The following is a 13,379-nucleotide window of genomic DNA, read 5'->3' on the forward strand; positions in this document are numbered from 1 at the left end:
ATGTGAGACATGCTGAGGCTCAGGGTGAGGAGCAGGTTGTCCAAACAGGGGCAGCCTGCAAGCGGCTTGTTCTTCTCTGTGACCAGACCTCCTAAGGAGACATTCAGCATCAGGATTGTAAAGAGTAAATCGTGACCTCCTGATCAGCACACAAAGATGTTTGCCGTTTGAACAATAGAATGTTGTCACCATAAGGTGCCTTCTTTGTTAACATACCTCATGTTGTGCCATGTTTGTTAAATACTGATGTTGTTGTACCAGCCTTGTTAATGCCACCTGGCCTTGTCTATTGCCTCTGCTGCTCCTGGCACCCCCAATGGCACCGATGACAGCACCCAGTGTGTAGATGAGCCCAACTCCCATGGGGGGTAGCACCCAGGGGAAGCGGGATTAACATCTAAAGACCCCTAGAATCAGTGAGCCAGGGCACAAACCGGACTCCGAACTACACTGAGGAGCAAGGGAGAACATTGAGCAACTGACTGATGTTCTGGACTTTGTCACCATAACCAAACAACATTTGCTCTCCACAGCTACCCAAGATTTACAGTACACTAGAGTCCTCCTAGAGACTCTCCTGAAGATGGAATCCCCAGCTTTGCCTTGTGGCAAAGTTGAACACCTCCTTTTCTGGGTCGTCCATTGGGAAGAGTAGTTGAGCTTCCCCCATCTAGAGCTGCCCTCAATAAAGGCATTAAAAAGGAGCTGCTCTCCTTGCCTGTTCTTTTCAGAAGGACTGACCCCGTGGCAGAGTGACCCAAGCTGCAGCACTGTGAGGAGGCTGTTCCCCATGGGATGGACTCAGCTTGGAGAAGTTCCTGGAGAAGTCTCCGGTGGGAAAGAGCCCAGGGTGCAGCAGGGGAACGACTCCTGTCCCTGAGCAGCGGGAAAAGCCCCGGGGGATGGAGTGGCCATGGCCCCATACCCTGTGTCCCTGCACTGCCGGGGAAGGAGGCACAGCTGGGAGGAGGGAGGGGTGGGGGGAAGCTGCTTTTAAGGGTCTTCCTTTACTTCTCATGATCCTGCTCTGAGTTTTTGGAGTTTTCTGACAGAAATCTCTCTCCTCCCCCACTCATCCACAGGAATTTGGGGCAATTTTTCCTTTTTGGGGGAAATCCGAGCTATGCACTGATGACTCCTAATTAGCCCTGGGAGAAGTTAGGCTCCCAGGCTTCCCGCTGAGCCGGAGCCACCCAGCACCCAGGACTGAGAAAGGCGGGCCGGGAGCTGCGGGGAACTTTCTTTGTGTTGGGAGCTCAATGGCAGATCGGACTGGGCCCGTTACAGGCCTCTTCCTCATCTCCGGCCTTCCCCTCACACAGCCCGGGAAGCTCTGAGGGCGCGGGGCAGGGCTGTGCCGTGTGCAGAGCCCGCCGCTGGCTGCGATTGGCTACTTCTGCCGTCACTCGTGGTTCTGACGCGCTCTGATTGGGCAGAGCGGGGACAAGCCCGGCCCCGCCGGCGCCCCCAGGGCGGCCGTGGGGCAGGAGAGCCTCCATTGCCGGAGCGTCTGTGCGGGCCCGGGAGCGGCGGCAGCGGCCGGAGCCCGGTGAGGCGGCGGCGGAGCTCGGAGGCGGCCCCGGCCATCGCAGGTGGGAGCCGCGCTCGGTTCTGCGGGGGCTCGGGGCGGGCCTGGGAGGGGGCGGCAGGGGGCTGTGGCGGGTGGCTTGTGCCGTGGCCGGCCCGTGTTGGCCCTGGGCTGAGGGCGCTGCGGGAGCGGCTGCCCGCGGTCTCCTTGCCGCTGGGGCCTCGGCAGGAGGCGGTGGCGGAGCAGCGCTGGCTCGTCCCGCTTCGTGTCGGGAGGCCGGAGGTGGCTGCGCTGTGCCCGGGGCCGGGCGGGAAAATTCCCAGCGCCAGAGGTTTGTGTGGCCCAAGGAGCCAGAGGAGTGGTGTGCAAGTGACTTTATTGCTGCCCAAAGGGAGAGGCCATGGGGCATTTGCCATGCGCTCTCTCCAGCTGCTGGAGGACGCGGCCTCGTTTTTGTCCTGATTTTCCCGGCCGCGTGTCCCTGTCCCTTTCCCCACTGGCGGAGGTGCTTGGAAGGTTCAGGCTTCCCCATCATCATGCAGCCTCCTGCATGTCCAGGTTAATATCTACCCCCAGTTTTGTATAATATCCGATATTGATGGCTTTGTTAAGTCTTTGTTCTTCTGGAAGTTCAGGAATTTAGTGGGACTTTGAGCAGCAGTCCTTGTCAATTTGTAACATTTTCTGAAACTGATGCTTTCTCCCATTGCTTCCTTACGTGCAAGTCCTTGGCCCTATCTGCAAGCAGATTCACTCACTGATTCTATTTTTATTTCCTGGGTGTTCTTTGTTTTTGGGATTGCTCTCAGTGCCCTCATTCTCTGTCCTTTTGTAGCCGTTTGTGGCTCAGGAGGCCTGGCTGCCCCCTGCATCCCCTTGCTGCTGAATGAGCTGCACTCAGCAAGGTGTCATGCATGGTGAAAAGATGAGAGTTGCTGTAGAACATAAGAGGAGAAACTGCATTCGTTTAACCCATGGTCTGCCAGGGAAACATGGAGATGTGTTCCATTCCCATCTGTTCCATGTTTGGACTGGTACACGGGCTGCTTTCTTATTTCCTTGTTATCCGTTTCACCACTTTTCCTTTGTGATCTATTTTCCAACAGCAGTTTGAGTCATTTAACTTTTCACAAGCTGTCTCCTTTTTCTGCTAAAAGATAATCTGATCCCATCCCCTGGTGAAATGTTGTGTTCCTCATCTGGGTGGATTGGTGAGCAGGAAGGTCAGGAGCTGGAGCTGTCTGGTTGGGTATTATTTTGAGGACATCCTGTAATCTAATTATACCATGGAAATGATAAATGGTTTCTCTGGTACCTAATATGAATTTGTTAGGGTTCCCAGGGGTTGGTCCATGGTGTTGCAGGATTTGTTCTGGCGGCTGTTCACCTTTTCCCCATTTTTGGGTGCTCCCTCCAGCCAGGTCTGCATCAATTGTTAGCTTTTCTCTAATTAAATCAGCACATACTTGGATTCCCAACTGATTTCCCTTAACTTGTGGTAGCATTGCTCTAATTCACCCTAGATAACATAGAAAGTGAGAGCACAAGTTGAGGTGGGGACTGGGATGACTTCCCCCCATTTTTTATAGTGAAGTTTTCACAACATTCTCAATTTGCTGTTTTCCTTTTCACCTTAACCAATTTCTGTGTCAGAGTCAGATATCCTCACTATGGGTTCTGCCTTTAGCTGTGCAAATTCCATCTGTGTCAGCAGGCAGAGCTTGGGGTGAGGGGCAGAGGAATTCAGCCCAATTCCTCCCCCAGGCAGGAAGACCCTGGTACATTGTCCAGCCTTTGTCCCAGAGGTGTTAATTTGCATTTCTAAAGCTCCTCTCCTGGCTGCCTGGAATGAAGCTTCTCTTCCAGGGCAGCCGTGGGATAACTCACATGGAGGGCTCCCTCCCCCATCTGCTTTTTTTTTTTTTTTTAACAATTTTCTATTAACTGTTTCCATTTTAAAGGGCCACCTTTCAAACTCTTCTGATTTTCAAAATGCAGCTTAAAGGTGAACATGGAAAAACACATACCATAATTTTGCCATTACTAAGAGCCATGCACAAACATAAAAACAAAAACTAGAAAGCAATCAAGTGTTTTATTTTTCTTCTCCTCTGACTAAAAACTGATTCTCACACCCCTGGCCCAAACAGAACTGACAATAGAAAAGTAGAATTATACAAAAAATTCTTCTAATGGTGTAATCCTTTCACTGAAACTGTGAAAAGCAGAAACTCTCCAAAATGTCTTTAGAGAAATAAAGCATTACTTGATTCTGAACAGAATCATTTCAACCACACATAGTCTGCATGAACAGACAAAATCATTCCATGACATGTGAGTTTTACTAGATGTTTCCTAAACTTTACACAGTCTGAACCCATAGAAATTCATTTGTTTAGTGTTCATTGTTTCCAAGTTGTGGAGTCCTTAGTGTTTGGTTTCCTGTTGCACCCATATTTCTGTGCCTCTGATGTGAATTAGGTGGGCACTCCTGGATTTCCTGCTCAGCCTTTTCCAGACCAGGTGTCTCCAGCTGTGCTGGGGCAGTGTCTGGGGTAGATGTTGGTTGATGTTTGCTGCTGGGCCTTGATGTTTTGTTGATGGTCATTGTCTTTGTGGGAATCTTTTGGGCTCTTCCCAGTCTGTTGAGGTGTTAAGCTCATCTCTGCTGAGTGGTGGAAAACCCCTAAAAAAAAAAGGTTTAAATTCCTTTCCCAAGGCAAATGCAAACAAAGCCTGACTGGAGAAATTAAATAAAAAGTAATTTTACACTCGGTATATTTCCCACAATCTAATCCCAGGCAGCCCAGAGTGTGAGTGTAATTGAGATCCAGAGTGGAATTCTCACGGTGCCTTCCCCAGCAGCTGTGGCGAGGGCAGGCACAGAAAACCCTGGAGCTCCAGCAGTGCCAGCCAGGATTGTCCCGCGGTGGCTGGAGATGCCAAAGGAGGGTGCCCAGGCCGAGGATTTCAGCAGAAGATCTGTGGGCAGGCCCAGGGGCTTCCCCCGCTGGGGAGCCCTGGCTGCTGCTGCCTTGCCTTCAGTGCAGGCTCAGGGGCAGCCTCCCATCCTCCAGCTGCAGCCAGGAAATCCAAATCTCCGAGGCTTCAGAGCCCTTGAGCCGAGGCTGAGGGGTCCCCCCGTGTTCAGCTGTGCTGGGGCTGTTTCTGTGCTCAGGGACACTTGGAATGGGCTGCGCCACTTGGCCAGCAGAGCTGCTTCTTTCCACTGCTTCGGCAGGACCTGATGTCCTGGTTGGATGTTGTGAACAGCAAAGTCCCAAGGCAAGGTCTGTGCCAGCCCAGCTTCCTGAGGGAGGGATTCCACAAGAGACAGGCTTCTGGCCACAACCTGCTTTGAATATACATCCCTGATCTCCACCCTGCACTAGGTGGAGATTTACCAGGGTAAGGAATTCCAAAGATCAGTTCCAAGGAAGATAATTAAATATCTGCCCTGGGCCTGGCTCTTACTCTTGCCAAAACCAAAAGCTGTACCCATGGAATTTTGGTGTTTATCAGCAGCTTCCAAAGGTGTTTCTTTGTTTCCCCATTCATTCTTCTTACCTGACCCAAGCTCTGGGGGTGCCCAGGGTTGTGGAGGTCCCATTGTATTCCTAAAGCTGCCATAACCCCCCTGAAGGATCTTTCCTGTAAAATGAGTTCCCCTGACTCTGTTGCTTCCATAATCCCTTTTCTTGGAATTAATATTTTTTAGAAATCCCTTGATAACTGATCCCGTGATTGCTGAGGAAGTCGGAATTGCTTTTGGCACCCTGTTAGCTGCCCTGGTTATCACCAGAAGATATTTAAGCCTTCCTGCTGAGGGCATTTCAGTGCCAGGCTCTTACAAGCACAGCCAGCTCTGCAGGTTGAGCTGACATGGGGGCTGTGACCTGGGCTTTGTTTAATTCCCTTTCCTTAACAATAGCGAGTCTTGTAATTCTTTTCCCTTCTGCTGCCCTTGAAAGCCCATCCATAAACACATTTTCTCCCTTAGGCCAGGGAATGTCTCATAAATCTCTCCCAGCCCTGGTCTGCAGTTCTGTCACTGGAATGCAGTTGTGGGTTTCTTCCCAGCCCTCTCTCCAGGCTATTCAAACAGGAGGCTGGGTTAAACCCTTCCCCCCTCCTCAATTCTAAATCCTCCTGTGCCACTGAACAAGTTTCATACTGTAGTCACGAAGCTCTGCTCATCCATTTAGAGGCTCTGTTGGGGTACAAAACTTTAACTTGATGCCAGACTTGAACATAGGAGATCCTCCTCCCATCAGTTTTTGGGCCTCAGTTCCCATTAAAGCTGGTGCAAGTTTTGTTTACTTTCTCATGTGCATACCGTAACATTGAGACTATCTGGGGTTAAAAAATCACACAATGTTCTGGCTAGAACAGAGAATCCTCAATCCAGCTCCTGCAATTCCCTAATTATCCTAAGAATTGCTGCAGCTCCTTTTTAGTCCTGGGAAATGTTATTTCTGAGATTCCCCAGCCCCTCTCTGGGTCAATACACCACAAACCTTCAGTCAAAATATGTCCCAAATATTTAACCTTTTTATCCACTATTTGCGCTTTTTTCCCCAAGTACTCAAAGATGCTTTTTAGCCTGAAAATTAAGCGATTGCACAGAGGCTTCTTCTTCTCCTTCTGATTGGAGCAAGTCATCCACATCCTGCATTAAGCCAGTCCCTGGGGCTGGAGTAAATTCCTTTGATATTTCCTACAAGGCTTGCCCCAATCAGGCCGGTGCTTCTGTGCATCCCTGCAGAAGGACCGTCCTTGTCTTCACCGTTTTTCCTTCTACCTCTTGTTCCCTCTCAAAGGCAGAATTCTGTTTCCATACTCCGTAAGTGGGCATCCCCAGAAAGCATCTTTTCTATCAACTTCTGAATGGCAGCAGTGTGAGGAGGGGACCTGGTTCAGGATGGTGTAAGGATCTGAGACTGTGGGGTGCCTCGGTTTAATAATCTCATTTATTATTCTTAGCTCCTGCAGCATTCTGTGGATTCCATCTGATTTCTTGTTTGGCAGGATAGGAGCATTATAGGGAGACATCCCTGGCTCCCAAAGCCCTGCCTTTAGCAGGACTCACTGACAGGCTGTGAACCCTTCCTTCCCTCCCTTGGAGCAGGGTATTGCTTTTAGACACCTCTTGTCCTGGTTGCTTCAGGGTAATTTGGAGAGGCTCCATATCTATTTTTCCCTATTTCCCTGGGGCTGCCCACACTTCTGGGTTCACTTCAGTACAGGCCCTGCGAGACATTTGTCATGGAGTTATAACAGCGTTAGCCTCCATTTTACATTTTAGAATATAAATTTGTATTCCCACGTTAGTCATCTAATCCCTCCCCAGTACATCATAATCACAATTAGGGGGAAGCAGAAATCCATGAGTTTCAAATCTGTCTCCCACATCTGCAAATAATGGTTGAAAAAAACACACCTACTTATCTTTCGCACTTATCCCCTCAATTATCAAAGATATTTTTGGCATATTTCCCCCCTTAGGTCTAAGATTCAGAATTGATTGAGGCCCCTCAGGAAAGGCCTCCTCTCGATCCATATCCACCCTGAATGTTCCCAAGGGCTCCAGTGGGGTGGGTCCCTGGTGGAATGGGAGCTCTGACACCGCTAAGAATCTGTGTCCATCAAGGGCTGGACTTGCTCGTGCTGAGGGTGCTGCTGTCTGTGCTTGCAGTGTCCTTGTGCCCTGCAGCTGGAAGGCTGATTCCTTGCCAGGGGCTGTTTGGGTGGGCTGTGCCCTGGCCAGGAGGGCAATGCCTATGCCAGGTGCTTGTGGCCGAGGGTGTCCCCTGGGTGCTGGGGCCCCCTTGGGCCCTGGGCTTGGTCCCTCAGGGGCTGTAGGAACTGTGCCATGGCCTTTGCCTTCAGCTTGGCCTTTTGCTCATCCCTTGCTGCATTCAGCTGCTGAGCCTTTGTGAGCAAGTGCTGCAGGGGCTTCTTCTGGCCCTGCTGCAGCCCCCCTCAGTGCCTATGGGTGCTCTGGCAGCTGCTGAGCTTTCTGCAAAATCCTTCTTTTCTCCAGGGACCCAAACAAAATCCTTAAAAGAAAATCTCAGTCCTGACATGTCTAATCCGCATTTCCCAGATGTTCCTTCCTCGTGCTCGCTGTGCTGAGGCTCCCCTCCCCAGCCCGTATCCCAGAGCCGCTCCCTGTCCTGCCGCAGTGTCCAAAGGCAGCCCCCCCGGCGGGCAGGGCCGGCAGCTCCACGGGGCCGGGCAGCGGCCGGGGCGTCCCGCAGCCTCCTGGGGGCCGGGGGCCACTGCCGGCCCTGCCCGGGGGGTGCTGGGCTCAGGCAGCGCCCGGCGCTGAGCCCCGGCTGCCCCACAGCCCCGGCCCGGCCCCACAGCTCCCCACAGGCCCCCAGCCTGTGCTCCCGGTGCCGCAGCTCTGCGCCCGCTCCTGCCGCTCCCAGCTCAGAGAAACCCCCTGAAATCCTCACCTCCTTGTTTTCCTGTCCTGGAAACCAGGGATACAAAGCATCTGGATTAGCTAGCAAATTTTGAGGATAAGACCCTGCTGAAAGACAACCCAATCCTCAGTATTTTTCTCTTCCCCCTCTTTCCCATCATCATTTTTCTTACCCCGTAGATTCCTCCCACTGCTTCTTGCCTTAACCACATTCCTGCACACTCCCTTCACCCAATCCCTTCCCAGTACACCAACACCATCCATCCCCTGTTGTCTAAGTCCCTTCTCGACTTCCCTTATTGCCCTCCTGGGTGTCCATGTCCTTAATTCCCTCTGGGAGAATGTGCAAACAACCTCCACATGCTCCCAAGAGATCCTTGAGAGATATTTTGGGATCCTCATCCTTTTTGCTGGGACCCCATTCTGGCTTTCCCTTTTGTCACCTCCCTGGGTGCCCTGCCAGGTTTACTCCCCGAAGATCCCACTGTAGTCACTGCTGAGATTTTCAGTGCTCTCTCCCTGCCGACTCTTGACAGCCCCCCTGATCCATCACTCATCTGTCTCCTGGTCATTCTCGGGTACCAAATCAATCCCCGGTGCTGCCGCCACATCGTTGGCCCTGTGTCCAATGAGATTCACAGGATCTGTCTGTAAAGACACTTTCCTCTTCTTCCTTTGCTGGGGTTCCCCCGTTTGAGGGCCATCCCCCCTGGAGCAGGGTGTCCCGGCTTGGTGCAGCCCCGCCCTCAGGCAGGGCTGAGCCAATCAGAGCGCGTGGCGCTGATGATTCAGCAGTGTCCAGGCAGAGCCGCAGCTGCCAGCGTTCCCCAGCTGAGCCCAGCTGCGCCCCTCCCCCCCGGGCCCCAGCGCCCCCCTTGAGGGGAATTTGGGGAGGGGGGAGCGCCAAGGTCGGGCCCCCCCGCGCTGTGGTGGCCGGAGCGGCTGCAGTGGGGAGCGAGTGCGGGCGAGAGCCCAGCGCTGCCCCAGGCCAAGCTGGCCCAGCTCCATCCGTGCCCCTGCGGTGGGATGCTGTGGGACTGGGGGGGAAGAGGGAGCCGGCAGTGGGTGCTGGGCCTGGGGGGCAAGAGGAGAAGGGAAGGGGAAGCAGGGCTGAAGAAAAAAATGGTCAAACGGTGAACATGGGAGGAGAAGGTGGGATTGTGCAGAAGGAAGAATAGCAGGAGGAAGAGGAGTGTGAGGAAGAGTAGGGACAGAGGAGGAGGAGCAGAAAGATGCAGCACTACAAGGTTCCACCCCTCCCTGTATCTGCAGCCCCCACAGCCCCAGGAGTGTTGTCCCCCAACATGCAGCAGGTGACCAGGGAGGGGGATCCATGATTTTCACAGGACTGAATCTTGGCGGTTTTGAGCTTTATTGGGGTAAATGTTGGTGCTTTGTTTTTTTGCGGGTGCTGAATCTTTGTATTTTGGAGGAGATTTTGTCTGAATCTTGATGTTTGGGGAGTTTCTGGTCTGTGTCTTGAGGTTTGGAGGGTTTTTGTGCTGAAAGTTGATGTTTTAGAGGTTCTTACAGATACAAGATGCCAAATGACTTCCTGAGATGAACTTGGGCAAGGAGGAACCCCCAGCCCAAGGCGCTCTCCTCTTGTTTTTTCCCCCCAACCAGGGTCTTTCATTCCTGAGGAGTGATCGGATGGAGGAGGAGGAGGAGGAGAAGCCTTGGAGATGCCGCCTGAGGAGGGGTTGCAAACGAAGCCCAGGGAGCTGCAGGGAGGAAGGACCCCCCCTGTGCCAGGATGGCGTCTGGAGATCCAGCCAGAGACCAGAGCTGGGGGAGAAGGCTCAGGCCAGGGAGAAGCGCCACAAGTGCTTGGAATGTGGGAAGGGTTTCAGCTGCAGCTCCAAAGTGATCCAGCACCAGGTGATCCACACTGGGGAAAAGCCCTACAAGTGTAGGGAATGTGGGATGAGCTTCAGCCAGAGCTCCAACCTGAGGAAACACCAGAGGATCCACACTGGGGAACGGCCCTATGAGTGTGGGGAATGTGGGAAGAGCTTCAGGCACCGCTCCAGCCTGATACGACACGAGAGGATCCACACTGGGGAAAAGCCCTATGAGTGTGGGGAATGTGGGAAGAGCTTCAGCCAGAGCTCCCATCTGTGGCAGCACCAGAGGATCCACACTGGGGAAAAGCCCTATGAGTGTGGGCAGTGTGGGAAGAGCTTCAGGAGTATCTCTGACCTGATGAGACACCAGGTGATCCACACTGGGGAACGGCCCTACACCTGCTTGGAATGTGGGAAAAGCTTCGGGCTGAGCTCCACCCTTAGATATCACCAGCTCATCCACACTGGGGAGAGGCCCTACAAGTGTCCCAAGTGTCAGAAGATGTTTCAGACCAGCTCCACTCTCCTCAGACATGAGCAGATTCACACAGATGAGAGGCCCTTCTGCTGCCCTGACTGTGGGAAGAGCTTCAACCGCAATTCCACCCTCATCAGGCACCGGCGCATCCACACTGGGGAGAGGCCCTATGAGTGTCCCCAGTGTGGGAAGAAATTTTCTAGGAGCTCAGCCTTGACCAAACACCAACGGAGGCACCAGTAAGGGAAGCCCTACAGGAAGTGTGGGAAGAGCTCCATGTGCTGCTCCAGCTCCATCCCCCATGGGAGGATTGGTGTTGGATGATCCCCAGTGACCTCTGTTGGGCATGGTCAACATAGGCTGACCAACACCCTATTCAGTCTCATAATCTGAAGGTCGTGAGTTCGATCCTCACATGGGGCACCATTTGTAATTTTTCTTTTTTTGTCTCTTTTGGGTTGAATTTTCTGTGGATATATCTTTTCTCTAGTCTCTCAGCTTCTTTTGGGCTGAATTCTTCTGGGATCTTCTCTCGTGGGGAGTCTCACTTATCTTAGTCTTTATTATTCGAAGAAAACTCCTGAGCTCGTTAGAATTTTGTTTCTCGTGTTTATTAACAGGTGATCACAAAACTTGACAGATTTCTTCAGGCTGGTTACAAGGTTAATTTTTGCAATTTGGCACATTTCTTTCTTCTGATGGTACAAACAAGGCTTTGTGGCACACATCGTGTCTAATGCACAAAATGGCTTCAAACTATGCAGTTCTTTTATCTTTATACTTATTTTTATCTAATTAACAGTAGATACATATATTTTTCTTAATGACTTAATGACTCATCACCTCTGTGATGTACTGCGGCATTTTCTATTTAATTACTTACTATTACTCAAAAACTTCTAGGACAAGAACATGAAGAAGAAAGAAGGGACAAGGGACAACACCTTAAATTCTCTATCTTGTCTCTTGTTCTCTAAACTAACTTTTTTACTCAGTGATTTAAAAAACTTTCTAATCTACACACTTACACTTTTAGCTTTTTCTATTTAACACTTGTTTTCACGTATCACCATGAAAACATGTTCATAAATTTCATATTATATGGAATTCAATGGTTTTTTTTAGATTTTGTAACTAAGTATCAGAAACAAGGGCTCAAACTTTGTATTCTAGACTCTAACACTGGTGATCGGTGTTGGGAAGACACCTGGCTGGGAAGCTCCAGATCTTCCTGGCTCCCTGTTGGCACCTGGATGAACGCAGGGACAGGAATATCCATCAGAACACTGACCGAGAATGGGAATTCCTTGGGGAGAGCAGATTTGTTGATTTTTCAACCCCAGAAAAACTTTTTCATTCAATCCTATCTTCTGGTGGCATCAAGGAATACTGTATGGTCTTGGAGGACTTTTCCAACCTCAGTGATTCCACAGTTTTGATTTCCTATTGCCCAAGGGTGTTTTCCTCAGCCAAATGGTGATGGATTGGGGCAAGGACTGAGACTTTGGAGACAGTGGGGTGGAAACCCCTCCAAAAAAGGTTCTTCCCTCCCACCCAAGCATGGGGATCCTCAGCCGGCACAGACACAGAATTCGTTTTCTTTTGGCCTTGATTTGCTTTTCATTTCTCTTCATCTTTTGAAAACACCTGAAACTGGGGTAAAAATAAAGACATTGAACTAAAGCATGGGTGGGGACATTGAGGGACATAGACATTGTGGGACATAGACATGGATGTGGCCATTCATGGGGACATGGGGGGACACGGGCACAGATGGAGATGTGGGGGACAATGCCAGGGATGGAAACATGGTGAGGACACAGCCCTGGGTGAGGACCTGGTGGGACATGGCCAGTGACATGTGGGAACATGGCCATGGCCGCTGCCATGGGGGGAACTTGCAGGGGCTGTGAGGGATGCTTGGTTTGAGGGAGTTGAGGGTTCCTGGCAGGGACTTGGGGCTTGCTGAGGGCTTTGGGGAGCCCAGGCCGAGCGGCTGCGGCTGCACTGGGAGCCCCTGTCAGAGGTTCTGGGGCAGCTGCTCAAGGACCCCCTGGCCTGGAGCCCCAGCCGGGCATTGGGCTCCTGGAAGGGAAGGAATATCCTTGTCCCCAGGAGGGAAATCCCAGCACCCCCAGGGTGTGGGGGGCAGCTGAGAGGCCACACCAGGGAGGGGAAAGCCAGGCAGAGCTGTCCCACTCCAAAACTGCACCCCAAAAACTCGGCGATTCCTCCCAGGAAAGAGCTGCCAGGAGGTGCCAAAATTGAGTGAAAGGGGATATGGGATCCCTAGACTGAGGAGGAGAGGCCTGGAACCCCCAGACCCAAGCACTGGCAACAGGGCTGGGGACTGGGGGGATGATTGGAATGGGGCAAAAGAGTGGGGAAAAAGAGGGGGCTGGGACCCCCCAAATTGGGTTGGTAGGAGTCCCACTCCTCTTCCTTCTTTATCCTCTTCCTTCTTATTCCTCCTTGTCCTCTCTGGCCCTTCTCCCTTTCCTTCTTCCGCCCTCCTCCTCCATCCCTTGTTTCGCTCCCCACCCGGACCCAGCGCCCGCCCTTGGCCCCTGCTTTTCCCATCGCGGTCGCATCCCGCGGGAGGAGCCGCGATGGAGCCGGGCCAGGTCGGGCTGGGGCAGCGCTGGGCTCTTGACCCAGACTGGGCGCACCCACGCGCTCCCTCCCCAGATTTCCCTGGCGGCCTCGGGGGATTCAGGTGCCTCCCAAGGACCCCCAGAGCTGGGTGGGGGGACACGGGGGGGGACATATGTTCTGCCCCCGAATCACAGCCCCCCTGCAGGGTCTCCCCAAGTCCCTCCCCACTGCCCCCCATAAACGGGACCGGGGAGAACTGGGAAGCTTTATATGGAATACAGGGAGCAGCGGGGCTGGGGGGACACACGACCCCCTCGAAAATCATCATGGAGACAGAGCAGGGCACCCAGCCAGGCCCAAGGCCACGGGGAGCGTCAGCGGCTCAGGAGCTCTGTGAGCCGAGAAAAGGGGTGACACCGGCTGGACTCCCGAGGGGAGCACACACACTCAGGGGGAGGGGGGACACGGCCCCCAGGACCCTTCCTCCCCCACCCCCCCAAC

General features: G+C 52.6%; 1 protein-coding gene across 1 annotated transcript; it reads left to right on the top strand.

Moving 5' to 3' along the window:
• The first annotated feature begins 1,468 nt into the window (after positions 1 to 1,468).
• Positions 1,469 to 11,966, top strand: LOC111945433 (uncharacterized). The gene is made up of 2 exons (XM_086865944.1): positions 1,469 to 1,592; positions 9,585 to 11,966. The coding sequence occupies exon 2, from the start codon at positions 9,612 to 9,614 to the stop codon at positions 10,524 to 10,526; it is 915 nt and encodes a 304-aa protein (XP_086722070.1). The 5' UTR covers positions 1,469 to 1,592; positions 9,585 to 9,611; the 3' UTR covers positions 10,527 to 11,966.
• Positions 11,967 to 13,379: the final 1,413 nt, after the last annotated feature.

This window comes from Cyanistes caeruleus, chromosome 30 (assembly GCF_971803275.1).
Source record: "Cyanistes caeruleus chromosome 30, bCyaCae1.hap1.1, whole genome shotgun sequence".
Classification (NCBI taxonomy): domain Eukaryota; kingdom Metazoa; phylum Chordata; class Aves; order Passeriformes; family Paridae; genus Cyanistes; species Cyanistes caeruleus.